The sequence below is a fragment of the Cherax quadricarinatus genome, chromosome 52 (assembly GCF_038502225.1).
Source record: "Cherax quadricarinatus isolate ZL_2023a chromosome 52, ASM3850222v1, whole genome shotgun sequence".
Lineage (NCBI taxonomy): Eukaryota > Metazoa > Arthropoda > Malacostraca > Decapoda > Parastacidae > Cherax > Cherax quadricarinatus.
This window is the reverse complement of record NC_091343.1, coordinates 7,442,834-7,470,758: the sequence shown is the minus strand read 5'-3', so window position 1 is coordinate 7,470,758 and position 27,925 is coordinate 7,442,834. Positions and strand designations below refer to the sequence as shown.

At 39.6% G+C, this 27,925-nt stretch overlaps 1 protein-coding gene across 1 annotated transcript in view; it reads left to right on the top strand.

Annotated features, from left to right (window-relative positions):
- Las (lipoyl synthase, mitochondrial) overlaps positions 1–27,925 on the top strand; it is a 133,319-nt gene that overhangs the window by 80,221 nt on the left and 25,173 nt on the right. Inside the window, exons 6-7 of the mRNA XM_070096033.1 lie at positions 724–781; positions 7,082–7,240. Coding sequence (XP_069952134.1) covers positions 724–781; positions 7,082–7,240 — 217 coding nt within the window. The remainder of the gene's footprint in view (positions 1–723; positions 782–7,081; positions 7,241–27,925) is intronic.

The following is a 27,925-nucleotide window of genomic DNA, read 5'->3' as shown; positions in this document are numbered from 1 at the left end:
CACCTAGGTGGGATACGGCCTGTTTGTTAAAAGAAGATTTACCCCCTTTGCAACAACAGCATCCTTGATTTCCTTTTTCTTGGCTATGATGGAAGATATGGTTGTACGGGATTTGTTATACATCCTGGCCAGTTCGTTCACACGTACGCCACTTTCATATTGTTCAATGATGTTTTTCTTAAATTCAATCGTATTTCTCACCTTTACCAAAGGCTTGGCACTAGGAGCTTTCTTCGGAGCCATGGTAACTTATTTAGCACTTGCAAGCATTAAAATCAGTGGAATATTATGAAATATTTCGTAGGAGCGAGTGAGGGGACCGTCGCTCACTGGTAAACAATGGCACACTGGTGCAAGCATTAAAATCAGTGGAATATTATGAAATATTTTGTAGGAGCGAGTGAGGGGACCGTCGCTCACTGGTAAACAATGGCACACTGGCTGTGAATGGAAGGCCCAGGCAGCTCAGAGCATGAGTACGCGTCCCAGACGAAGGACTATTAGTGAGTTAACGGACCATTTGCGAGGCAATGTTTAGACGAAATAACAGGACTAGTATTTCTGAAATGGACGACTTTCAGGCCGGACGATTATTGAGGGACCACTGTACCTCCCTGGGCGGTTGCTGTCTACCAACCTACTACCTAGGATATACAAAACATGCAGTGTAAATATTTACCATTGATTGAGTTTGACTTGCCGTATTTAATTTTGTCTACACAGATATTCCAGATGGAGGCTCATCTCACTTCGCAGAAACAGTGATGGAGCTGAAAAAACAGTAAGTAATGGGGAACATTATTGGCTTATGTGTTGCATCAGCCTCTTCAGAATGTTCATTTCTCAATAGCTGTCTCACCAAGGCAGGGTGACCAAAGGAAGAAAACACATTCACCAACATTCACTCAATCACTGTCTTTCCAAAAGTGTGCTAACATCATAATCAGGTTATCCCTCCGACTACACAGTCCCCACCCCTCCTTCAGAATGCAAGTACTACCCACCTCTAGAACTCAAGTCCATCTAACCAGTTTCCCTGAATCCCTTCATAAAAGTTACCGTGCTCACACTCCGTTAAAAACTTGTCTCTATTCACTTAAATCAACTGGATCGCCTTCTGGATGCTCAAGCCCCTAAAACTCAAAGCTCTTGTACCCCCCTCCTGGGATGAGACTCCTATGCTTTCTACCTTTCACCCTGGATTTATACCCCTCTCTGTCAACCTATCCATGTCCATCCTCTCTATTGTACATATATCAAAATGACTTTAACAACCTCTCCTCAGATATGACATTGCTAATGCTTCTAGCCTTCTTTTCACTGCAACATTCAAAATCCATGCCTCACACTCATATACTGTAAAAAAGTGTTGATACAACTATTCTTGCAATAAGATCACAGTAAACAAGTGATATCAGAATATGCAAAACAATTACTGTGAAAGAATAGTGAAATTTCAAGCACTTTTGTGACTTCTCACATTATCAAGGAACTATAAAAAGAATGCATCATTCCTATATACATTCCCTTTTGTGCCTCTACAGATAAACTTCTTTCTTTCCACATTGTCTTTAGTACACCACCCATCTTTTCATCTATTCTGTGGTTCACCTCATCTTCCATAGACCCATCTGCTGATGTTGTCCACTCCCAAATGTCTAAATACATACTCCCACTTCTGTGCTCCCTCCCTACAATCTGATATTCACTCCTATCATTGCCTAGGTATTTTGTTAACCTCATCACTTTGCTCTTTTTCTATGTTCACTTTTAATTTTTTTATACATTATTCTTATTTTACTGTTTTTTCATTGGAAAATTTATTTTATTGAAAATTAAACATTTGCATATTTTTATTTGGGTAGGATCGTTACACTGCAGCAAAAGAAAATGGGTCTGTGGATATCAGAAACACTGCTGGGGCAAGTGTAAAAGTCTTCGAGAGGAAATTGGACGAGTATCTTCACCAGGTATCAGATAAGGAATCTCCCATATGAAGATAGTCTTAGAGCCTTGAATCTCCACTCTCTAGAGAGACGTAGAATGAGGGGAGATATCATCGAGGTGTATAAGTGGATGATGGGGATAAACAAAGGTGATATTAATAAAGTACTGAGGGTGTCGAGCCAGGTAAGAACCAGGAATAATGGATTTAAGTTAGATACATGGAAATGGGAAGTACAATGCCTGCACTTTAAAGGAGGGGTTTGGGATATTGGCAGTTTGGAGGGATATGTTGTGTATCTTTATATGTATATGCTTCTAAACTGTTGTATTCTGAGCACCTCTGCAAAAGCAGTGATAATGTGTGAGTGTGGTGAAAGTGTTGAATGATGATGAAAGTATTTTCTTTTTGGGGATTTTCTTTCTTTTTTGGGTCACCCTGCCTCGGTGGGAGACGACCGGCTTGTTGAAAAAAAAAAATTAGATTTAGAAAGGACATAGGTAAGTACTGGTTTTCAAACAGAGTTGTGGATGTGTGGAATGGTCTTCTGAGTAGAGTGATCAAGGCTAGGACCTTGGGTTGCTTTAACCCCTTCAGGGTCCAAGGCCAAATTCTGAAGTGGTGCTCCAGTGTCCAAGAAATTTTGAAAAAAAAAAAAAATGATTTTTTCTTACAGAATTAAAGAGCATATTTTTGTGAAGGTAATAAGACAAAAAAAAATTCTGATCAGTACTTACCGAGATACAGTGCCAAGAAGTTTGTCAAAAATGATGTGGTGGCGGCAACATCGACGAATTCCACATACACGCATTACATTATTTTGCGGTTTTTCCATTTTTTTCTTTTCTTTTCCATTTTTTTTCTATTCCTACTAACATTTGGGGCCTGAGAGACCAATACTGTATATAATGTATATATATAAACTCACTGTATTGAACACAATAACCGCACTAAAGTTATCATATTATTGTTTACCACTGTTGTTTATTACAATAAACATGTACAAATCTTGTATAATACTAATGTTCTATCATATATTTACATATTTACAATCACTGGACATGGTTTTAGAACTGCTAGAGCTTGTGGAACTCCTTGAAACAAGGCACCATGCACAGAGGCACCTTACATTCCTCACACATAAACCGAGTGTCTTTGCATCTTTGTTGCCGTCGTTTTGTTTGTGCACAGACGATGCATCTCTTCTGAGCAAATTTCTTCTGAGTTGAAGGAAGTTGTATTATGAAATGATCACCTTCCCTCCTCAAACGCTTGGGTATATCCTGAGTACAGTGGACCCCCGGTTAACGATTTTAATCCGTGCAAGAGGGGTAATTGTTATGCGAAATAATCGTTATGTGAATGAATTTTCCCCATAAGAAATAATGGAAATAAAATTAATCCGTGCAAGACACCCAAAAGTATGAAAAAAAAATTTTTTTACCACATGAAATATTAATTTTAATACACACAAACTGAAAAAGGCATGCACACTTACATGACACTTACTTTTATTGAAGATCTGGTGATGATTGATGGGATGGGAGGAGGGGAGAGCATTATCTTCTTACTGTTTAGAAGGGGAATCCCCTTCCATTAGGACTTGAGGTAGCAAGTCCTTTTCCGGGGTTACTTCCCTTCTTCTTTTAATGCCACTAGGACCAGCTTGAGAGTCACTGGACCTCTGTCGCACAACAAATCTGTCCATAGAGCTCTGTACCTCCCGTTCCTTTACGATTTGTCTAAAATGGGCCACAACATTGTCATTGAAATAGTCACCAGCACGGCTTGCAACAGCTGTGTCAGGGTGATTTTCATCCATAAAGGTTTGCAGTTCAACCCACTGTGCACACATTTCCTTAATCTTTGAAGTAGGCACAATGGATTCCACAACTGGCATAGGCTTCTCAGGGTTAGCCCCAAACCCTTCAAAATCTTTCTTAATTTCCATACTAATTCTCACCCTTTTTACCACAGGGTTGGCACTAGAAGCTTTCTTGGGGCCCATGGTCACTTATTTTCCAGAAACAGCACCGAAAACACTGTAATAACAGGAAATATTCCGAGTGTATGCTTGGATGTTACCGCGGAGGCTGGCTGGTAAACAATGGGACGGGCGGCACATGTGAGGCTGGCTGAGGGCACATTGGACGCGTCTCGGACGAAAATCGGTGAGCGGGTTTTTAATCGGTATGCGCGGCAAAAATTTTGCGATAAAAGTAAGCGGTATGCGGAAAAATCGCTATGTGATGCCATCGTTATGTGGGGGTCCACTGTAATTCGAGGACCTTGTTGTATAGCAGGTGTTCTTACCTGGTACTTCATTATGAGTTGTCTGACAACAGACAAACAAAATTCACCATACGGTGGTCTGTTGCCAGTCTTTATTTGGTACATATTATATGCATTGAGCATTGAAATGTCCATGAGATGGAAGAAAAGTTTCATGTACCACTTGTAACTCTTACGAACACAGTCAACAAAACCAATCTGCACGTCACATTTGTCAACCAAGCGCATGTTTTGTGTATAATCAATCACTGTCACTGGTTTTCGAATACGTTCATTAGTCACTCGATCAACTTTGCCACTGTCTTGCATTTCATTACGGTGAATGGTTGTCAACAATGTGACATCTCGTTTGTCATGCCACCGTAATGCCATGATGTCACTGGCAGTAAACACCTGCACGTCATCACCACGAGCACCTGCGTTGAGCCTGGGCATATGTTTACGATTAGAACGCACTGTGCCACACACATCTGTCTTGTTCACATGCATGAAATCACTGAGTAATGGGCTTGTGTACCAGTTATCGGTATATAATGTATGCCCCTTACCAAGATAAGGTGCCATCATGTTTCTCACTACGTCACCTGAGATACCCAATAACATCTTCGTATCTTTCAATGTTTTACTACCCGTGTATACAACAATATCCAACACCAGGCCACTGTCACAATCACAGAGTACAAACAGTTTTATACCAAAGCGTTTCCCCTTGCTCGGTATATACTGCTTGAATGACAGTCTGCCTTTGAACAAAATCAAAGACTCGTCAATTACAAGATTCTTGAATGGATAAAAGTATATGCTGAACTTTTGTTTGAGATACATGAAAACATTTCTAATCTTGTATAACCTGTCACTTCTGTCAGGCCTGGTTTTGTCAGAGAAGTGCAACATTCGTAAGAGTAAGATAAACCTGTTCACTGGTATGATTTCACTGAAGACCGGGGTAGAAATTAGCCGATCTGTGGACCAGTATGCTTTTATATTATGCTTATACACATGAGGCATAAGCATTATTGTTGCAAAAAGCAAATACATTTCTGCAACAGTCGTCTCTTTCCACCTGTGTAGTCTTGACTGTGGTGATAAGATCGTATTTGCCATGGTGTACTCAAAATACTTATTACTTTCCCTGATAATAGTTTCCATCAATGGCTGGTCAAAGAATAATTCAAAGAATTCCAGTTCATTGGCCGTGGTTCCAAGGGGACAAGTAGGTAGAATTCCACTTTGAGAGTCATCAAAGTGGTGAGGCTTGGGAACAAAATTGGGATTTTGCTGCCAATCCCACATACGGTTTGCTGGTGGATACTGGACATCATAGGCTGGTTGTGCGGGTGGTTGTGGTTATGGTGGGCTGGTGGCTGATGCTCCGCTTTGTCCTTGAACTGACGAGTCAGCAGTGTGGGTCCCAGCGTGGGCTGGTGAGTCACGCATGGCGGTGCCACTACCATCACCACTAACACCATCCACTGATGCCTGTGGTCTATCCATGCCAAGTGTAGCCACATCATCCTCACTATCACTACCTAAAACTGGTGTAGGGCCATGGGATGTACTCCGGGATGTACTCCATCCCCTGGGCACAGCATAGGGTACACTACCCGAGCGCATGCGGCGGCGAACATACCGACGCTTCACTGGTGAATATGATTCCTCACTATCACTACTCGAATGATCGTCGAGCACAATAAAATCACAATCCACGTCACTATCATCATCATTACTGAAGTCAGAGGCCTGGCCATGCGAAAATATTAGTTTTCTCTTGCATTGAGGAACAACCGACCGTGAGTCACGAGTGCCCACACCAGAGGTAGAAGGTTGAGGATCGCCAGGGTTTTCTGCACTATTATCGATATCCTGGTCATTCTTTTCGGTCACTAACTGATCAAAGCCGTAGAATTCGTCTTCATTCCCACTTCCATCAGTGTCAGAACTATCAGATAGGAAGAGGAGAGTCCCAATTTTCCGGGGAGTGAGAGCTGACTTGCGACGAGGCATGGTGAACAAGGGTAACTGAGCCGGCGTTCCCACAATGCTATGCGGGCGCCTAGATTTTTTGTTTATGGCGCACACCCACCATGCAGACCCGTTCTCTCACATGTAGGCCTATGAGCGTTTTCGCGCTAAATTTGATGGCGCTAGAATTTTGGCATAGATCTACGGTTTGAACACTCAACGTGAAGCCATAGATCTATGGGACGGACCCTGAAAGGGTTAAAAAGAGATTGGACAAGTATATGAGTGGGAGGGACTGGGTTTGATTGGTGTCCTGGGTATGGGAGTAAATTCTTGGGTGGTTTAGGGTAGGGGTGGTTTTGATAAGGTCCTGCCTTGTATGGGCCAATAGGCCTTCTGCAGTGCTCCTCCGTTCTTATGTTCTTAAGAATTGAGACACTTTTGCAACATTTGGGAATCTTTATTGAAGAAGTGTTTTGCCACACAGTGGCTTCATCAATCCAACACAAAGCAGGAAGGTTTATGGAGAGGAGGAGTTTGAGGTAATCAGTCCCTCAGCCTGGAATCGATGTGTTCAGTCCATCACTCTTGTAGGAAGTACAGCATAGGGTCAGAGAGGTAACTTATATACTGTAGTCAGGTGATTTGAAGCAGGAGGTGGGGGGATCACAGTGGGACCATCCACTAGTGTAAGTAGGTCTTTGTCCAAAGGTTGGACAGGTGTTGAAGAATTCTTTGTATAACATATTTATTTAAAGAATTGTGAACTACCAGTACCCCAATATTTTTGTTTGTATCTTGGGTCATATGACCCTCACCAATCCTTCAGTGGGATTTCACATGGTGAATTCATTTTCTCTAACATTAATAAATAAATTGCAGGACCTCTTCAATCTTGGTGGAGTGTCTTGTGCCAGACTTCAGAGGTGATAAAGCTTGTATAACAACAATTGCCAACTCAGGCTTGGATGTTTTTGCTCACAACATTGAGACAGTGGAATCTCTGACTCCTCGGGTTCGTGATCCAAGGGCAAAGTATAGGTAAGTTGTACATTGTACTGTACTTGTAAATTTTGTTTGTTTAGTCACTTTAATCCCCCTTCACTGTTGGAAGCCCTTAAATTAACCCTTTTAAGTGGCCAATGTATAGAACTAAATCATTGAGGCCAGTGTCCCTCGCACAGTTCTATGTCATGAGCTCAGCTCACTCAGATACATTGTGAAAATTTTAGCTTAGATTTGAAAGGATGGGCCTATGCAGTGAATGTGCATAGTATAAAAAAAATCCTGCCCCATGTAGTGCATGATGGGAGAAATTAAACTTTGTTTATATGTTTGGTTTAAAATAGCTACTTTGAGGTGCTTTCTACTAAAGAGATGATTTTGGCTGGTTTCAAGAGAGAAGTATAAAGCTTTAAATTGGGCTCAAAGTAGCAGAAATGTTTGATTTTCCTGAGGACAGGTAAGGATCCCCCCACACACCCCAGTTCATTTTATAGGTTTTTAATAGGTCTGATTGAATTATTGGGACACCATAAACCATGACCAAATCATTCCAGGTTTAAATTAAATTAAAATTAAAATTCTTTATATCTCTATTGATATTGCTATGTGGGGTTTACATATTATAAAATATTGCATATTATAAATTATTTATTACAAAGAAGGCCACTAGTATGACTAGGTATGCCTAGGCATTTCGAGCAGAGTAATACTATTTCTTACTCTGTATTGACACAGGTTATGGACCATACTAGTATTAAAGTGAGGCAGCTATAGTGATTAACTAGATTTACAAAAGTGAGGTAGTTCAAAACATTTAAAAAATTAACAGTTTATCAATTAATGGGAATGGTCTCATCTTGGCATGATACAGTTTCTATTAAAGCTCCTATAATGGAGTGTCTTAGACAAACTTATGACTAGCTTAAGAATTATGTAGCAAAAGCTATATTCAGAATTTTATGTTGTCAGTCATTAGTGTAAATTAGGGGAGGGGGGGGGTCACAGATATCAAATAAGTGTATTTTGTTTTGGATATGTGCAAGCTAAGGTAGTTTTCATGCGGTTAGCTACCGGTGGTGTGTGTTAGGGAGATAAGGTGTTTTTTAATGGTGCTTTTGAAAATGGTGGTTGAGTCAGCAGTTCTAAAGATTTCAGGCAGTTCCAGATTTTAGGCCCTTTTATGTACAATGAATTTTTGTATAGATTTAGCCGGACACGGGGAATGTCATAGGGTCCAGTCACAACTATCAAGAAAGTGTTTTAGTTCAGGGCTAATATTGGAATTTTTGGTTCTGTAAATGTAGACTGCAGAATAGTAAGTGTGGATGTTCTGAACAGTGAGCAAGTTTAGGTCTTTGAAGAGTGGAGGGGGGGGGGTTGCCTAGCATTGGATTGTGTGATAATTCTTTCTGTGGCTTTTTGTTGAGTTATTATTGGCTTTAGGTGGGTAATTGCTGTTGATCCCCAAGCACAAATGGCAAATGTGAGGTAGGGATTGATGAGTGAATAGTATAATGTGAGTAGGGCTGATTGCGTTATGTAGTAAAGTATCTTAGAGAGGATCCCAACAGTTTTGGATACTTTTTTGTTGTGTTGGATATATGTATTATTTTTATTATCACGCTGGCCGATTCCCACCAAGGCAGGGTGGCCCGAAAAAGAAAAACTTTCACCATCATTCACTCCATCACTGTCTTGCCAGAAGGGTGCTTTACACTACAGTTTTTAAACTGCAACATTAACACCCCTCCTGTTGGATATGGGTGCTGAAATTCAGGGTGCTGTCAAGGTGTAGGCCCAGGACTTTGCCCTCATTATGCTTAGCAGTAGGGGCACTGTTGATCTTAATGTCAAGTTGTGCAACACCTGTTCTGTTACCAAACAGAATATAGAAGGCTTTGTCAGTGTTAAGTGTAAGTTTATTGGCAGTTATCCAAGTTGATATTTTCAGGAGCTCTTCTTTAACTAGGGTGTTGAGTGAGGCAAGATTTGGGTGGGAGATGACATAAGTTGTGTCGACAACAAAGAAAATTGGTTTCAGGTGTTGTGATACATTTAGAAGAGCATTGATGTATAAGAGGATATAGAGTAAATCTTCTAGTTTTGTGTGATATAAATTCAAAATGGAAGGCAAATGTATTATAGGAGAGACTTGGGGACATGGTAAATGAACAGAGGAAATGTTATTTTAGTGTGAGGAATATCTACATTGTTTATTTTTCACTATTTTGAAATTGATATTTTTCTCATTTTGTCTAAAACTGGCCAAATATTTTTAATTTGATATTTTTCTTATTTTGTATAAAATTGGCCAAATTACCAACTTTGCACTTTATGGGATAATTGTAATACTTGACTGGGCAGTTTCTTGTACTCACTTGAAAGAATGGAAATAGCTAAGAATTTGGTCAACTGGAGTAATGGAATTCAGTTACAGTATGACTCAAAGTAGGCAAAATTGCCGGTGTTTAAATTGTGTCTAGACTGCTAACTTTGTGCCTGCATAATTCAGTAAGTTTTCCACCAGTTTTGTACTTTTGGTGTTATTACCTTCAGAAAAAGTTTTTCTGTCATTTGAATTTTTTTTTTTTTTTCAAGTGGGCATGGAGCCATATTAATTTTGGGGGTCTGAACAGTGAAAGGACTAAATGCTAACACTGTTGGGATTTAAACAAAAAAAATTACCTTTTTCTTCTGAAATAGAGAATCTTTTTCTGAGGGTAATGACCAAAAATAAATTAGATGGAAGCTTAGGGAATTACACAGATGCAAAGTTAATGGTCTGGGCAAAATTTATGCATAGGTGATTTTGCCCATTTTGAGTCCTTTTTCAGCCAATTCCATTGTTCAACTGGATCAGAAAAAGAAAATGAAGTGGAGGTTGGCTAAGATCATAAGAGAAGGTACCAGATACAAGAACAAGGGATAAGGATGAAAGCTTCACCAGCTTTATAAAATTGATAGTTAATCTTGTATGAAGGTCCAGAATAAACAGCTTTTTCACAAGTATGCCTTCCATATACTATTGATTGAGCACAAGAAACTGTACATTCAACTTCAGAACCACCCTAAAAAGTGCACAGAATTAGGTAATCCGGTCAATTTTATAAAATATTAAAAAATTTTAGTTTAAAAACAAAGAGTCCAGAATAAACACTGTAGACATTCCAGGCTTAGTACTAAAGCAGCGTTTCTTCTGTTTAATCATGTCCTCAGCCTCTTCATTTTGAATTCATCATCACTCAAAAAGTTGAGGATATCCTTGTTTCTTGAATAATAAAGTATAACCAGAAGTGATTGGTCATGGTTTACAGCATCCCAATAATAGTATCAGACCTTGTAAAAATCCATAAAACAGATCAGGGTGGGGGCCTTTCCTATCCTCAGGAAAACTGTCAAAAATTGAATATTTCCACTACTTTGAGCATGATTTCAAGATAGTTCTGATCATGGAGCCAACCAAAATCATCTCTGTTTCAGTAGTAAGTACAGTGGAACCTCGACTTACGAGTTTAATCCGTTCCATGACCTAGCTCATAACTCAATTTGCTCATATATCAAATCAGTTTGCCTCATTTAAATTAATTGAAATGCCATTAATCCTTCCCAGTGGCAGGACAAGATATTTCATTATAACTCTCTCAACTCTACGGCTTGTTTATCTATCACAATTCATCTAATATGGCATAATAAACAATATAATTAACAGAGAAGCATAACTCTAGAATGAATAAAATCGGCCATAATATGATGGGTGATGATGGTGGCGGAAGTGGCGCCAGTGTCCGTGTTTCGTCCTTTTTCTATCACTTAATCGCTTAACTAGCTACACTCTTAATGCTACACTTTATCACTGGACTTAACTGATACACTTTGTTTTGTTTTGTTTAACCCTTTCAGGGTCCAAGGCCCGAATCTGAAGTGGTGCCCCAGTGTCCAAGAATTTTCCAAAAAAAAATTTGTTATTTTTTCTTATGAAATGGTAGAGAATCTTTTTGCGAAGGTAATAAAACAAAAAGTACGAAATTTGATGGAAAATTGACGAAATTATGCTCTCGCGAATTTTGATGTGTCAGCGATATTTACGAATCGGCGATTTTGCCGACTTTGACTTCCATTTTAGGCCAATTACATCGGGAGCAATGGGCTAGTAACCCCTTCTCCTGTATACAATTACTAAAAAAGAGAAGAAGAAAAACTTTATAAAACTGGGTTGCTTAAATGTGCGTGGATGTAGTGCGGATGACAAGAAACAGATGATTGCTGATGTTATGAATGAAAAGAAGTTGGATGTCCTGGCCCTAAGCGAAACAAAGCTGAAGGGGGTAGGAGAGTTTCAGTGGGGGGAAATAAATGGGATTAAATCTGGAGTATCTGAGAGAGTTAGAGCAAAGGAAGGGGTAGCAGTAATGTTAAATGATCAGTTATGGAAGGAGAAAAGAGAATATGAATGTGTAAATTCAAGAATTATGTGGATTAAAGTAAAGGTTGGATGCGAGAAGTGGGTCATAATAAGCGTGTATGCACCTGGAGAAGAGAGGAATGCAGAGGAGAGAGAGAGATTTTGGGAGATGTTAAGTGAATGTATAGGAGCCTTTGAACCAAGTGAGAGAGTAATTGTGGTAGGGGACTTGAATGCTAAAGTAGGAGAAACTTTTAGAGAGGGTGTGGTAGGTAAGTTTGGGGTGCCAGGTGTAAATGATAATGGGAGCCCTTTGATTGAACTTTGTATAGAAAGGGGTTTAGTTATAGGTAATACATATTTTAAGAAAAAGAGGATAAATAAGTATACACGATATGATGTAGGGCGAAATGACAGTAGTTTGTTGGATTATGTATTGGTAGATAAAAGACTGTTGAGTAGACTTCAGGATGTACATGTTTATAGAGGGGCCACAGATATATCAGATCACTTTCTAGTTGTAGCTACACTGAGAGTAAAAGGTAGATGGGATACAAGGAGAATAGAAGCATCAGGGAAGAGAGAGGTGAAGGTTTATAAACTAAAAGAGGAGGCAGTTAGGGTAAGATATAAACAGCTATTGGAGGATAGATGGGCTAATGAGAGCATAGGCAATGGGGTCGAAGAGGTATGGGGTAGGTTTAAAAATGTAGTGTTAGAGTGTTCAGCAGAAGTTTGTGGTTACAGGAAAGTGGGTGCAGGAGGGAAGAGGAGCGATTGGTGGAATGATGATGTAAAGAGAGTAGTAAGGGAGAAAAAGTTAGCATATGAGAAGTTTGTACAAAGTAGAAGTGATGCAAGAAGGGAAGAGTATATGGAGAAAAAGAGAGAAGTTAAGAGAGTGGTGAAGCAATGTAAAAAGAGAGCAAATGAGAGAGTGGGTGAGATGTTATCAACAAATTTTGTTGAAAATAAGAAAAAGTTTTGGAGTGAGATTAACAAGGTAAGAAAGCCTAGAGAACAAATGGATTTGTCAGTTAAAAATAGGAGAGGAGAGTTATTAAATGGAGAGTTAGAGGTATTGGGAAGATGGAAGGAATATTTTGAGGAATTGTTAAATGTTGATGAAGATAGGGAAGCTGTGATTTCGTGTATAGGGCAAGGAGGAATAACATCTTGTAGGAGTGAGGAAGAGCCAGTTGTGAGTGTGGGGGAAGTTCGTGAGGCAGTAGGTAAAATGAAAGGGGGTAAGGCAGCCGGGATTGATGGGATAAAGATAGAAATGTTAAAAGCAGGTGGGGATATAGTTTTGGAGTGGTTGGTGCAATTATTTAATAAATGTATGGAAGAGGGTAAGGTACCTAGGGATTGGCAGAGAGCATGCATAGTTCCTTTGTATAAAGGCAAAGGGGATAAAAGAGAGTGCAAAAATTATAGGGGGATAAGTCTCTTGAGTGTACCTGGTAAAGTGTATGGTAGAGTTATAATTGAAAGAATTAAGAGTAAGACGGAGAATAGGATAGCAGATGAACAAGGAGGCTTTAGGAAAGGTAGGGGGTGTGTGGACCAGGTGTTTACAGTGAAACATATAAGTGAACAGTATTTAGATAAGGCTAAAGAGGTCTTTGTGGCATTTATGGATTTGGAAAAGGCGTATGACAGGGTGGATAGGGGGGCAATGTGGCAGATGTTGCAAGTGTATGGTGTAGGAGGTAGGTTACTGAAAGCAGTGAAGAGTTTTTACGAGGATAGTGAGGCTCAAGTTAGAGTATGTAGGAAAGAGGGAAATTTTTTCCCAGTAAAAGTAGGCCTTAGACAAGGATGTGTGATGTCACCGTGGTTGTTTAATATATTTATAGATGGGGTTGTAAGAGAAGTAAATGCGAGGGTCTTGTCAAGAGGCGTGGAGTTAAAAGATAAAGAATCACACACAAAGTGGGAGTTGTCACAGCTGCTCTTTGCTGATGACACTGTGCTCTTGGGAGATTCTGAAGAGAAGTTGCAGAGATTGGTGGATGAATTTGGTAGGGTGTGCAAAAGAAGAAAATTAAAGGTGAATACAGGAAAGAGTAAGGTTATGAGGATAACAAAAAGATTAGGTGATGAAAGATTGAATATCAGATTGGAGGGAGAGAGTATGGAGGAGGTGAACGTATTCAGATATTTGGGAGTGGACGTGTCAGCGGATGGGTCTATGAAAGATGAGGTGAATCATAGAATTGATGAGGGAAAAAGAGTGAGTGGTGCACTTAGGAGTCTGTGGAGACAAAGAACTTTGTCCTTGGAGGCAAAGAGGGGAATGTATGAGAGTATAGTTTTACCAACGCTCTTATATGGGTGTGAAGCATGGGTGATGAATGTTGCAGCGAGGAGAAGGCTGGAGGCAGTGGAGATGTCATGTCTGAGGGCAATGTGTGGTGTGAATATAATGCAGAGAATTCGTAGTTTGGAAGTTAGGAGGAGGTGCGGGATTACCAAAACTGTTGTCCAGAGGGCTGAGGAAGGGTTGTTGAGGTGGTTCGGACATGTAGAGAGAATGGAGCGAAACAGAATGACTTCAAGAGTGTATCAGTCTGTAGTGGAAGGAAGGCGGGGTAGGGGTCGGCCTAGGAAGGGTTGGAGGGAGGGGGTAAAGGAGGTTTTGTGTGCGAGGGGCTTGGACTTCCAGCAGGCATGCGTGAGCGTGTTTGATAGGAGTGAATGGAGACAAATGGTTTTTAATACTTGACGTGCTGTTGGAGTGTGAGCAAAGTAACATTTATGAAGGGATTCAGGGAAACCGGCAGGCCGGACTTGAGTCCTGGAGATGGGAAGTACAGTGCCTGCACTCTGAAGGAGGGGTGTTAATGTTGCAGTTTAAAAACTGTAGTGTAAAGCACCCTTCTGGCAAGACAGTGATGGAGTGAATGATGGTGAAAGTTTTTCTTTTTCGGGCCACCCTGCCTTGGTGGGAATCGGCCGGTGTGATAATAAATAATAAAAAAATACATCATTCCAGTCTATTTTACTAGTATTACTTCTATTCTATCGATTGAGCATAAGAAATCGCCAAGTCAACTGTTTCAACTACAAAATAAAGTGATCGGAAATTGGTAATTTGGCCAATTTAACACAAAGTTCAAAATATTCCAATTTCAAAATAGCATCCAGAATAAACAATGTAGGCATTCCTGGCACTAAACTAACATTTCCTCGGTTCATTAGTTACGTTTTGAGGCTTTACAAATAAATCCCATTTTTATTTTTTATTTACATAATGAATTTTTATTCACACCAAAAAATAGAAGATTTACTGTTATGCAATATTGTAATAATTCTATAAATATCATCACCACATTTGTGAATGTGTATTAGATCCACCAGCTGGCGTGTATTTGACGTGTGAGGTCGTTTGTTTACTCTTGAACATCGACAAAAATTTAACATTTCCGCTAATTTGAGCTCAGTTTCAAGCCATTTCCGGTGCTAAAACCAATCAAAATCATCTCTATTTCTGTAATATGTCTTCCATTCTATCAAATGAGACCAAGAAATTGCAAATAAAACTATAAAAAACATACGAAAAAACACTGCAAAGTTGCTGTTTTAATCGAAAATCTTGGTTTCAGTTTTTTTCTCTCATTATACACAGTGTGCTGCAGGATTTGTTTTATGTGGTGCACACATACCACATAGATGTATTCTCTCATATCTAGGCCCAAGTGTACCACTCACAGTTTATCAGAGTGAGCTGAGCTCATGACGTAGATCTACGGTTTGGACACTGAACGGAAAGCCGTAGATCTACGGGACGGACCCTGAAAGGGTTAATCACCAAACTTAACTGATACAATTTGTTTTGTTTGATTGCTGAACTTAACTGATACAATTTGCTTTAATTCCATGGAAATCATCCTCTTCTTTTCAGCACTGTCTTTTGCACTTATTTTCTTAGAGCCCATGGTTAACCCCTCAACCGTCCAAACGTATATATACCTTCTTACCGCTAGTGCCCCAAACGTATATATACGTTTTAATTTTCCTGCCTCCAAATTTGGCACAATTGCCCTGAGATGCCTGGTCAGCATAGAATAGGTCTTAACACTCGGTGTGCACCATATTAAAAAAATCTGGGACTACTTAGTACCTTGTGGGAGCGCCAGTTAAATTGAGTGCCAACTCCAGCAAACACTGTGGCAAACACCAAGGATTCTCTGATGTAATGTCATATTAACAATCCCCTTTTAAGAGGAAAGTGATGTTAACCCCAAGTTTAGGGTCTGTCTATCTCTATCTGTCTCTGTCTGTCTCTCTCTCTCTATCTCTTTCAGTCTGTCTCTGTCTATCTGTCTCACAGGCACACATAAATACAAGTATACATAGTGTAAATTACCTAGGATAACCCAAAAAAATCCAGACAAAGTGCTATACAGTGGACCCCCGCATAACGATATTAATCCGTGCATGAGAGCTCATTGTTATGCGAAATTATCGTTATGCGGATGAATTTTCCCCATAAGAAATAATGGAAATCAAATTAATCCATGCAAGACACCCCAAAGTATGAAAAAAAAAAAAATTTTACCACATGAAATATTAATTTTAATACACACAAACTGAAAAAGGCATGCACAATTACATGACACTTACCTTTATTGAAGATCTGGTGATGATTGATGGGATGGGAGGAGGAGAGAGTCTTAATGTTTAGAAGGGGAATCCCCTTCCATTAAGACTTGAGGTGTCAAGTCCTTTTCTGGGGTTACTTCCCTTCTTCTTTTAATGCCACTAGGACCAGCTTCAGAGTCACTGGAGTTCTGTCGCACAACATATCTGTCCATAGTGACCTGTACCTCTCGTTCCTTTATGACTTCCCTAAAGTGTTTCACAACATTGTCAGTGTAATAGTCACCAGCACGGCTTGCAATAGCTGTGTGAGGGTGATTTTCATCCATAAAGGTTTGCACTTTCAGCCACATTGCACAGATTTCCTTAATCTTTGTAGTAGACAACTTCTTCAATTTCTCTCTCCCCTCCTCCAAACCAGTTTCCTCAGGTCTGGCCTCTTGCTGTTGAAGCTGATCTATCAGCTCATCAGTGGTTAGTTCTTCATTGTCCTCCTCCACCAACTCTTCCACATCATCCCCACTAACCTCCAACCCCAAGGACTTCCCCAGTGCGACAATGGATTCCTCAACTGGCATAGGATTCTCAGGGTTAGCCTCAAATCCTTCAAAATCCCTTTTGTCTACACATTCTGGCCACAGTTTCTTCCAAGCAGAGTTCAAGGTCCTCTTAGTCACTCCCTCCCAAGCCTTACCTATAAGGTTTACACAATTGAGGATATTAAAGTGATCTCTCCAAAACTCTCTTAGAGTCAGTTGAGTTTCTGAGGTCACTACAAAGCACCTTTCAAACAGAGCTTTTGTGTACAGTTTTTTGAAGTTTGCAATAACCTGCTGGTCCATGTGCTGCAGAAGAGGAGTGGTATTAGGAGGCAAAAACTTCACCTTAATGAACTTCTTGTCTCCATAAAGTCGCTCTGCCACGTCTGTAGGATGACCAGGGGCATTGTCTAACACCAGGAGGCACTTAAGGTCTAATTTCTTTTCAGTTAGGTAATCTTTCACATTGGGGGCAAATGCATGGTGTAACCAGTCATAGAAAAAGTCCCTAGTGACCCATGCCTTACTGTTTGCCCTCCACAGCACACACAAATTAGCCTTGAGGATATTCTTTTGTCTGAACGCTCTGGGAGTTTCTGAGTGATACACTAATAAAGGCTTCACTTTGCAATCACCAGTAGCATTGGGACACATCAACAGAGTAAGCCTGTCTTTCATAGGCGTATGTCCTGGGAGTGCCTTTTCCTCCTGAGTAATGTAGGTCCTGCTTGGCATTTTCTTCCAAAACAGGCCTGTTTCATCACAATTAAACACTTGTTCAGGTTTCAGTCCTTCACTTTCTATGTACTCCTTGAATTCCTGCACATATTTTTCAGCTGCTTTGTGGTCCGAACTGGCAGCCTCACCATGCCTTATCAAACTATGTATGCCACTACGCTTCTTAAATCTCTCAAACCAACCTTTGCTGGCCTTAAATTCACTCACATCATCACTAGTTGCAGGCATTTTTTTAATTAAATCCTGATGCAACTTCCTAGCCTTTTCATTTATGATCACTTGAGAGATACGATCTCCTGCTATCTGTTTTTCATTTATCCACACCAATAAGAGTCTCTCAACATCTTCCATCACTTGCGATCTCTGTTTCGAAAACACAGTTGAACCTTTGGCAAGAACAGCTTCCTTGATTGCCTTTTTGTTGCCCACAATAGTAGCGATGGTTGACTGGGGTTTATTATACAACCTGGCCAGCTCGGAGACACGCACTCCACTTTCATACTTATCAATGATCTCTTTCTTCATCTCTATAGTAATTCTCACCCTTATTCCTGTAGGGTTGGCACTAGAAGTTTTCTTGGGGCCCATGGTCACTTATTTTGCAGATAAAATCACCAAAAACACTGTAATAATACGAAATATTCCGATTGTATGCTTGGATGTTACCGCGGAGGCTGGCTGGTAAACAATGCCACCGGCGGAACATGTGAGGCTGGCTAAGGCCGCACATTAGACGTGTCTCGGACGAGCAGCGTTGAGCGGGTTTTTTAGCAGTATGCGAGGCAAAATCTTAGCGATAAAACGTATCGGTATGCGGATTTAACGTTATGTAAGGCCAACGGTGTGCGGGGGTCCACTGTACTCTGCTTGAAGAAGTGAGTAAAGGTGATGAGACAGTCTTGTGGCTCTCTCTGAGACAGAGAGCTAGACAGATAGACAGGGGGCATGACAGACAAATAGACAGACAGACATGTTTTTGTACCAGCGAAAACAAAGGGAGGGCCGATGCTCATCAAATGTCACCTCTAATCTTTTCTTATCAAGTGTTATCACTGCACCCTCATGTATCTCATCAAACGTCAGCTCTTATCAAATGTTATCTCATCTTATCATGTCAATGTCAGGGGTGGACTTTGTTTTTCATGCTTCAAGGGAACTTATTATTACCTATTATTATTATTAGGTATTCTCCTCCCTCCCTCATCCTCCATCCTCATCCTTCTCACCATCATTATTATTATTATTATTATTATTATTATTATTATTATGTACTTCCACACACCCAAAACATTGCTGGGACCTATAAATACTTTGAGTACATTCAAAGACAATAGTAAATGGCCAAGGCAGGTGTAAATGTCCACCTGTTAGTGTGTTTGTGACAACTTGAGTACAATTTCAGTACCTAGTACTAGTGTCAGAACAAAGATTGGTTATGAAATGACAAGAATTGCTATAAATTGTAATTATCAGAACATAAAAATTATTTAAAATATTAACAAAAATAGAAAAAAAAGGTATATCGGCAACACTTCTGCTAGTGGCAGGACTCAATGTTGCTGTCATGTGAGCATCCAGTGCCAATTTCTCGGCCTCATATCTCTGTAAGTACTGACCCTAATTTTGTTTTTTATCCTATAACACTTTGAAAAATATGCTCTTTATTTTCATTAAAAAAAAAAAAAATTATTTTTCCAAATATTCGGGGCACTGGGGTAGTGAACGTATATATACATTAGGACCGTTTAGGGGTTAAAGAACAGAAATTTGGCCAGATGACTGTAAAAAAATGCAAGCAAGCACGAGAGAACTGCTCCCACGGTGAGGTAAGCACATGGACTCCTTACCTGATGCTTTGCCATCAGCTGTGCCAACTAGTGGCAGCATTCTGAATTATTATACGTATTACGTATGTATGTATGTATTATTATTATTTCTTTCTTTCAACACACCGGCCGTATCCCACCGAGGCGGGGTGGCCCAAAAGGAAAAACGAAAGTTTCTCCTTTAACATTTAGTAATATATACAGGAGAAGAGGTTACTAGCCCCTTGCTCCCGGCATTTTAGTTGCCTCTTACAACACACATGGCTTACGGAGGAAGAATTCTGTTCCACTTCCCCATGGAGATAAGAGGAAATAAACAAGAATAAGAACTAGAAAGAAAATAGAAGAAAACCCAGAGGGGTGTGTATATATGTGCTTGTACATGTATGTGTAGTGTGACCTAAGTGTAAGTAGAAGTAGCAAGATATACCTGAAATCTTGCATGTTTATGAGACAGAAGAAAGGACACCAGCAATCCTACCATCATGTAAAACAATTACAGGCTTTCGTTTTACACTCACTTGGCAGGACGGTAGTACCTCCCTGGGCGGTTGCTGTTTACCAACCTACTACCTAGGATTATTATTATTATTATTTTTATTATTATTATTAATTTGGGGAACTGAAGCTCACTCATTATTATATAATAATAATAATAATACATATGTAATATGTAATATTTTATATAGCCGGACTTGAGTCCTGGAAATAGGAAGTACAATGCCTGCACTCTAAAGGAGGGGTTTCGGGATATTAGCAGTTTGGAGGGATACGTTGTGTATCTTTATACGTATATGCTGCTAAACTGTTGTGTTCTGAGCACCTCTGCAAAAACAGTGATTATGTGTGAGTGAGATGAAAGTGTTGAATGATGATGAAATTATTTTCTTTTTGGGGATTTTCTTTCTTTTTGGGTCACCCTGCCTCGGTGGGAGACGGCCGATTTGTTGAAAAAAAAAAATGTAATAATAATAATAATAATAATAATGAGAACTTCAGAATGCCACTAACTCAGTGCACTGTTTACCTCGGTGTGGGAGTATTACTCTCATGTTTCGGTTACATTTTTTAGTCATTTGGCCAAATTTCATTTTTCTAAGCATGGGTCTTAAGAAAGTAAGTGTAAAGGACAGTGGATGATTTCCATGGAATTAAAGCATGAAATCATAGATAAACAAATGAGGTGTGCTGGTTTTGGGTTGCGGGGGAGAGCTGGCTTGTAACTCGGACGTTGACTCGTAACTCAGAGCAAAAAATCAACCCAGCGATGGCTCGTACAGTGAACCCCTGGTTTTCATAATTAATCCGTTCCAGAGAGAGTGATTAAACCCATATCTGACGAATTCTGAATTAATTTTCCCCCTATGAAATAATGGATATCCAGACACCCAAAAGTATTAAAAAAAATGTTTTCTACAATAAATACACATTTACCTACACAGAAAACAATGATCCATGAAAAATAAAACAATAAAAACATCACACTTACTTTTATTGAAGACATGATGTATGGAAGACGGGACCAGGGGAGAGGATGGAGGAGTTAACAATTGTTTGGAAGGGGAATCCCCTTCCATAAAAACTTCAGGTACCAAGTCCTTATCCTGGGTTACTTCCCTTCTTTGTTTTTTAATGCCACTAGAACCAGCTTGAAAGTCACCAGACCCCTGTCGCTCAAAAAAGTGTTCCAGAGAGGTCTGTTTCTGGGGTATGTTAGAAATTGTGTTGAGAGACAGGACAAGATAGGCCTTCAATATGAGACTAATATCAGCTCTACAGCTTATTTATCTAACACAGTTCATTTAATATAACATAAACAATATTAATAACATAGAAACATGATATACGTATACTCTTTTTTTTTTTTTAACAAATCGGCCGTCTCCCACCAAGGCAGGGTGACCCAAAAAGAAAGAAAATCCTCAAAAAGAAAATACTTTCATCATCATTCAACACTTTCACCTCACTCACACATAATCACTGGTTTTGCGGAGGTGCTCAGAATACAACAGTTTAGAAGTATATACGTATAAAGAATACACAACATATCTCTCCAAACTGCCAATATTCCAAACCCCTCCTTTAAAGTGCAGGCATTGTACTTCCCTTTTCCAGAACTTAAGTCCGGCTATATCAAATAACCGGTTTCCCTGAAACCCTTCACTAAATATTACCCTGCTCACACTCTAAACAGTTCGTCAGGTCCCAAATACCATTCGTCTCCATTCACTCCCATCTAACATCCCATCTAACATGCTCACACACGCTTGCTGGAAGTCTAAGCCCCTCTCCCACAAAACCTCCTTTACCCCCTCCATCCAACCCTTTCGAGGATGACCCCTACCCCACCTTCCTTTTCCTACAGATTTATACGCTCTCCATGTCATTCTACTTTGATCCATTCTCTCTAAATGACCAAACCACCTCAACAACCCCTCTTCTGCCCTCTGACTAATACTTTTATTAACTCTACACCTTCTCCTAATTTCCACACTCCGAATTTTCTGCATAATATTTACATCACAAATTGCCCTTAGACAGGACATCTCCACTGCCTCCAAGCACCTCCTCGCTGTAGCATTTACAACCCAAGCTTCACACCCATATAAGAGTGTTGGTACCACTATACTTTCATACATTCCCTTCTTTGTCTCCATAGATATCGTTCTTTGTCTCCACATATACCTCAATGCACCACTCACCTTTTTTCCCTCATCAATTCTATGATTAACCTCAACCTGCATAAATCCATCTGCTGATACGTCAACTCCCAAATATCTGAAAACATTCACTTCTTCCATACTCCTCCTCTCCAATTTGATATCCAGTTTTTCTTTGAATCATTTGACACCTTCATTACCATACTCTTTTCTATGTTCACTTTCAACTTTTACACACACTCCCAAACTTGTCCACTAACCATTGCAACTTTTCTTTAGAATCACCCATACACACAGTATCATCAGCAAAAAGTAACTGTGTCACTTCTCATTTTGTATTTGATTCCCCATAATTTAATCCCACCCTTCTCCCGAACACCCTAGCATTTACTTCATTTACAACCCCATCTATAAATACAGTACAGTGGACCCTCGAGTTTCGGCAGCCTCGACTTTCGTGAAATTCGACCTTCGGCGAGTTTTTTTTGGCAAAATTTGGCCTCGAGTTTCGTGATTAGACTCGTGTTTCGGTGACCGTCCAGTACCCGTCCGCCCGTCACCGCGCACACCAAGCCAGTCTCCCATGCCATTCATGCTCAGTGTGCCATTGTTTACCAACAAGTGACCATCACCCCGCGGGTTCGTACAATACATTTCATAATAATCCATTGTTTTTTGTGCTTGCAACTGCTAAATAAGTCATCATGGACCCAAGGAAAGCTAGTGCAAGCCCTTTGGTAAATAAAGTGAGGAACACGATCCAGAGGGATTTTGAAGGGTTTGAGGCAGACCCTGTCCCTGCCGACCCTCTGCCTGTTGTGGAAGGTGTTGTGGCATTGGGCAAGTCCATGGGGTTGGAGGTGAGTTACGGGGATGTGGAAGAGTTGGTGGAGGACCACAGGGAAGAGCTAACCACTGACGAACTGCAAGAGCTTCGACTAGAACAGCATCAGACCACAGCCAAGGAACTTGCTTCAGAGGAGGAGGAAGAGGGAGTGGATGAGGTGCCTTCTTCAAATATTAAGGAGATTTGTGCCAGGTGGAATGAGTTGCAAAGTTTTGTTGAAAAGTATCACCATGACCAAGCTGAAACAAGCCATATCTGCAACATGTACAATGACAGTGTTGTGTCCCACTTCCGGAAAATCTTAAAAAACGCCAGGAAAAAACCTTTCTGGATAGATATTTTGTGCGACAGGGGTCCAATGACTCTTAAGTTGTTCCCAGTGGCATTAAAAGAAGAAGGGAAGTAACCCCAGATAAGGACTTGCTACCTAAAGTCCTAATGGAAGGAGATTCTCCTTCCAAACAATAGTGAACACCTTCCTCCTATCTCCTCCTCCCATCTTCCATCCACTCAGAAGTCTTCAGTAAAGGTAAGTGTAATGTTGTTATTATTTTTTATATGCATGTACTTGATTTCTCATTGATTTCAGTATATAAATCTTTATTTAATTTGAAAAAAATATTTTATTTTAATATTTTTGGGTGTCGGGAACGGATTAATTTTATTTCCATTATTTCTTATGGGGAAAATGGTTTTGAGTTTCGTGAATTTTGACTTTCAGCAGGCTTTCTGGAACGGATTAATCATGAAACTCGGGGGTCCACTGTATATTAAACAACCATGGTGACATTACACATCCCTGTCTAAGACCCACCTTTACTGGGAAGTAGTCTCCCTCTCTTCTCCACACCCTAACCTGATCCTTACTATCCTCATAAAAACTCTTTACAGCATTTAGTAAATTACTACCTATTCCATGTACGTGTACTTGCAACATCTGCCACATTGCTGCCCTATCATGTCTTTTCTAAATCCATAAATGCAATGAAAACTTCCCTACCTTTATCTAAATACTGTTCACATATATGCTTCAATGTAAACACTTGATCTATGCATCCCCTACCCACTCTAAAACCTACTTGCTCATCTGCAATCCTACATTCTGTCTTGTCTCTAATACTTTCAATAATATCCCTACCATACACTTTTCCTGGTATACTCAGTAAACTAATTCCTCTATAATTTTTACAATCTCTTTTGTCCCCCTTCCCTTTATATAAAGGAATTATACATGCTCTCTGCCAATTCCTAGGTACCTTCCCCTCTTTCATATATTTATTAAACAAAAATACCAACCACTCCAACACTATATTCCGCATTGCTTTTAACATCTGTGTCATGATCCCGTGAGTTCCAACTGCTTTTTCCCCTTTCATTCTAAATAATGCCTCACACACCTCCCCCACACTCACATCCTGCACTTCTTCACTCCTAGAAGATGGTATACCTCCCTTGCCAGTGCATGAAATTACTGCCTCCCTTTCTTCGTCAACATTCAACCCTTTCAGGGTTGAGAGGCCCTCTCCTAAACTTGTTCACAGGGTCAAAAAATTTTTGAAAAAAAAAAAAAATTATTTTTTCTTATGAAAAGATAGAGAATCTTTTCCTGATCATAATGACACCAAAAGTATGAAATTTGATGGAAAACTTACGGAATTATGCTCTCGCAAAGTTAGCGGTCTCGACGATGTTTATGCATCGTCGATTTCACCCAATTTGAGCCCTATTTTCGGCCAATTCCACTGTACAAGTCGACAAAAATGATAACTATTTTGCTAGAACTTTATTTTTTCTATCAAATAAGTACAAGAAACCACCCATTTACCAATTTCAACTATCCAATAAAGTGGTCAGAAATTGGCAATTTTGCCAATTTCACACAAATTTCAAAATATGCCAATTTCCAAATAGGGTCCAGAATAAACAAGACAGACATTCCTGGCACTAAAATAACATTTCCTCTTTTCATTAGTCACGTCCCAAGGCCCCTCTTACATTTCTTTTGCTTTCCACTTTGAATTTTTATTCTCACAAAAAATAGAAGATTTACTGTTATGCAGACTACTGCATTAGTGTAGAAATAGTATAAATAATATCATTGCACTTGTGAAAGAATATTAGACTCACCAGATGATGTGTATTGTACGCGTGGCATGATTTGTTTACCTTTGAACTTCGGCAAAAATCTAATATTTCTGCTACTTAGAGCTCAGTTTCAAGGTACTTTTCACTGTGAAACCAATCAAAGTCATATCAATTTCTGTAATATGTCTTCCATTCTATAAAATGAGACCAGTCAAACTAGAATACAACCATAAATACCATACAAAAATACAGTGCAAAGTCGCTGTTTTAAACCAAAAACACAAAGTTTTTTTTTTCTCATTATGTACTGTGTGCTGCAGGATTTTTTTTATACTGTGCACACAGACCATATAGACCCATTCTTTCATATGTAGGCCTTCCAGCTTTCTCTCACTAGATTTGAAGGCGCTAGAATTTACGCATACTAGTACGTCAATAACCCTGATGCATAAGACCTACCAGTACGTCGGAAACCCTGAAAGGGCTAAAAGTTCCTTAAAATATTCCCGTCATCTACCTAATACCTCCATCTCCCCATCTAATAACTCTCCTACTCTGTTTTTAACTGACAAATCCATTCGTTCCCTAGGCTTTCTTAACTTGTTTATCTCCAAAAATTTTTCTTATTTTCATCAAAATTTCTTGACAGTGCCTCTCCCACTTTTATCATCTGCTCTCCTTTTATACTCTCTCACCACTCTCTTCACCTTTCTTTTATTCTCCATATACTCTGCTCTTCTTATAGCACTTCTGCTTTGTAAAAGCGTCTCATAACCTACCTTTTTCTCTTTTATCACACCCTTTCATCATTCCACCAATCACTCCTCTTTCCTCCTGCACCCACCCTCCTGTAGCCACAAACTTCTGCCCCACATTCTAATACTGCATTTATAAAACTATTCCAACCCTCTTCAATCCCCCCACTACTCATACTTGCACTAGCCCACTTTTCTGCCAATAGTTGCATATATCTCACCCAAACTTCTTCCTCCCTTAGTTTATACACTTTCACCTCTCTCTTACTTGTTGCCATTTTCCTTTTGACGCATCTACCTCTTACTCTAACTGTAGCTACAACTAAATAATAATCCAATATATCAGTTGCCCCTCTGTAAACATGTACATCCTGAAGCCTACCCATCAACCTTTTTTTTTTTTTTTTCCCCAACAAACAGGCCGTATCCCACCAAGGCAGGGTGGCCCCCCCCCCTGAAAAAAAAGGTTTGTCTTTTTAAATTTAGTAATATATACAGTAGAAGGGGTTACTAGCCCCTTGCTCCCAACATTTTAGTCGCCTCTTACAACACGCATGGCTTACAAAGGAAGAATTCTGTTCCACTTCTGCATGGAGATAGGAGGAAATAAACAAGAAGAAGAACTAGAAGGAAAGTAGAAGAAAACCCAGAGGGGTGTGTATATATATGCTTGTACATGTATGTGTAGTGTGACCTAAGTGTAGGTAGAAGTAGCAAGACATACCTGAAATCTTGCATGTTCGTGAGACAGAAAGAAGGACACCAGCAATCCTTCCATCATGTAAAACAATTACAGGCTTTCATTTTACACTCACTTTGCAGGACGGTAGTACCTCCCTGGGCGGTTGCTGTCTACCAACCTACTACCTAGACCATCAACCTTTTATCCACCAAAATATAATCAAACAAACTACTTTCATTACATGCTATATCATACCCTGTATATTTATTTATCCTCTTTTTCATAAAATATGTATTACTTATTACAAAACCTCTTTCTACACATAGCTCAATTAAAGGCTCCCTATTTTCATTTACCCCTGGCACTCCAAATTTACCTACTATTCCCTCCTCAGCATTTTTACCCACTCTAGCATTGAAATCCCCAGCCACAAATACTCTCACACTTGGTTCAAAACTCCCCACACACACACACTTAACAATTCCCAAAACCTCTCTCTCCTCTACACTTCTCTCTTCTCCAGGTGCACATATGCTGACTGTAACCCACTTTTCACATCCAGCCTTTATTTTACTCAACATAATCTTTGAATTAATACATTTATACTCTTTTCCTGCCATAGCTTATCCTTCAACATTATTGCTACTCCTTCTTTAGCTCTAACTCTTTGAAACCCCCTACCTAATCCCATTTACTTCTCTCCACTGAACTCTCCCACCCCCTTCAGCTTTGTTTCACTTAAAGCAAGGACATCCAGCTTCTTCTCATTCATAACATCCACAATCATATCTTTCTTATCATTCGCACAACATCCATGCACATTTAGACATCCCACTTTGACAATTGTCTTCTTCTTTTTAGTAATCTGTGCAGGAAAAGGGGTTACTAGCCCATTGTTCCCGGCATTTTAGCTGACTTTTACAACACGCATGGCTTACGGAGGAAATATTCTTATTCCACTTCCCCATGGATATAAAAGGAAAAGTAATAATAACAAGAACTATTAACCCCTTCAGGGTCCAAGGCCCAAATCTGAAGTGGTGCCCCAGTGTCCAAGAATTTAAAAAAAAAAATTTGTTATATTTTCTTATGAAATGGTAGAGAATCTTTTTGTGAAGGTAATAAAACAAAAAGTACGAAATTTGATGGAAATTTGACGAAATTATGCTCTCGTGAATTTGATGTGTCAGCGATATTTACGAATCGGCGATTTTGCCGACTTTGACTCCCATTTTAGGCCAATTGCATTATTCCAGTCAACCAAATTCTTAGCTATTTCACTAGTATTACTTCTATTCTATCGATTGAGCACAAGAAATCTCCAAGTCAACTGTTTCAACTACAAATTAAAATGATTGGAAATTGTTAATTTGGCCAATTTAACACAAAGTTCAAAATATTCCAATTTCAAAATAGAGTCCAGAATAAACAATGTAGGTATTCCTGGAACTAAACTAACATTTCCTCTGTTCATTAGTTATGTTTTGAGGCTTTACAAATAAATTCAATTTTGATTTTTTATTCACATAATGAATTTTTATTCACACCAAAAAATAGAAGATTTACTGTTATGCAATACTGT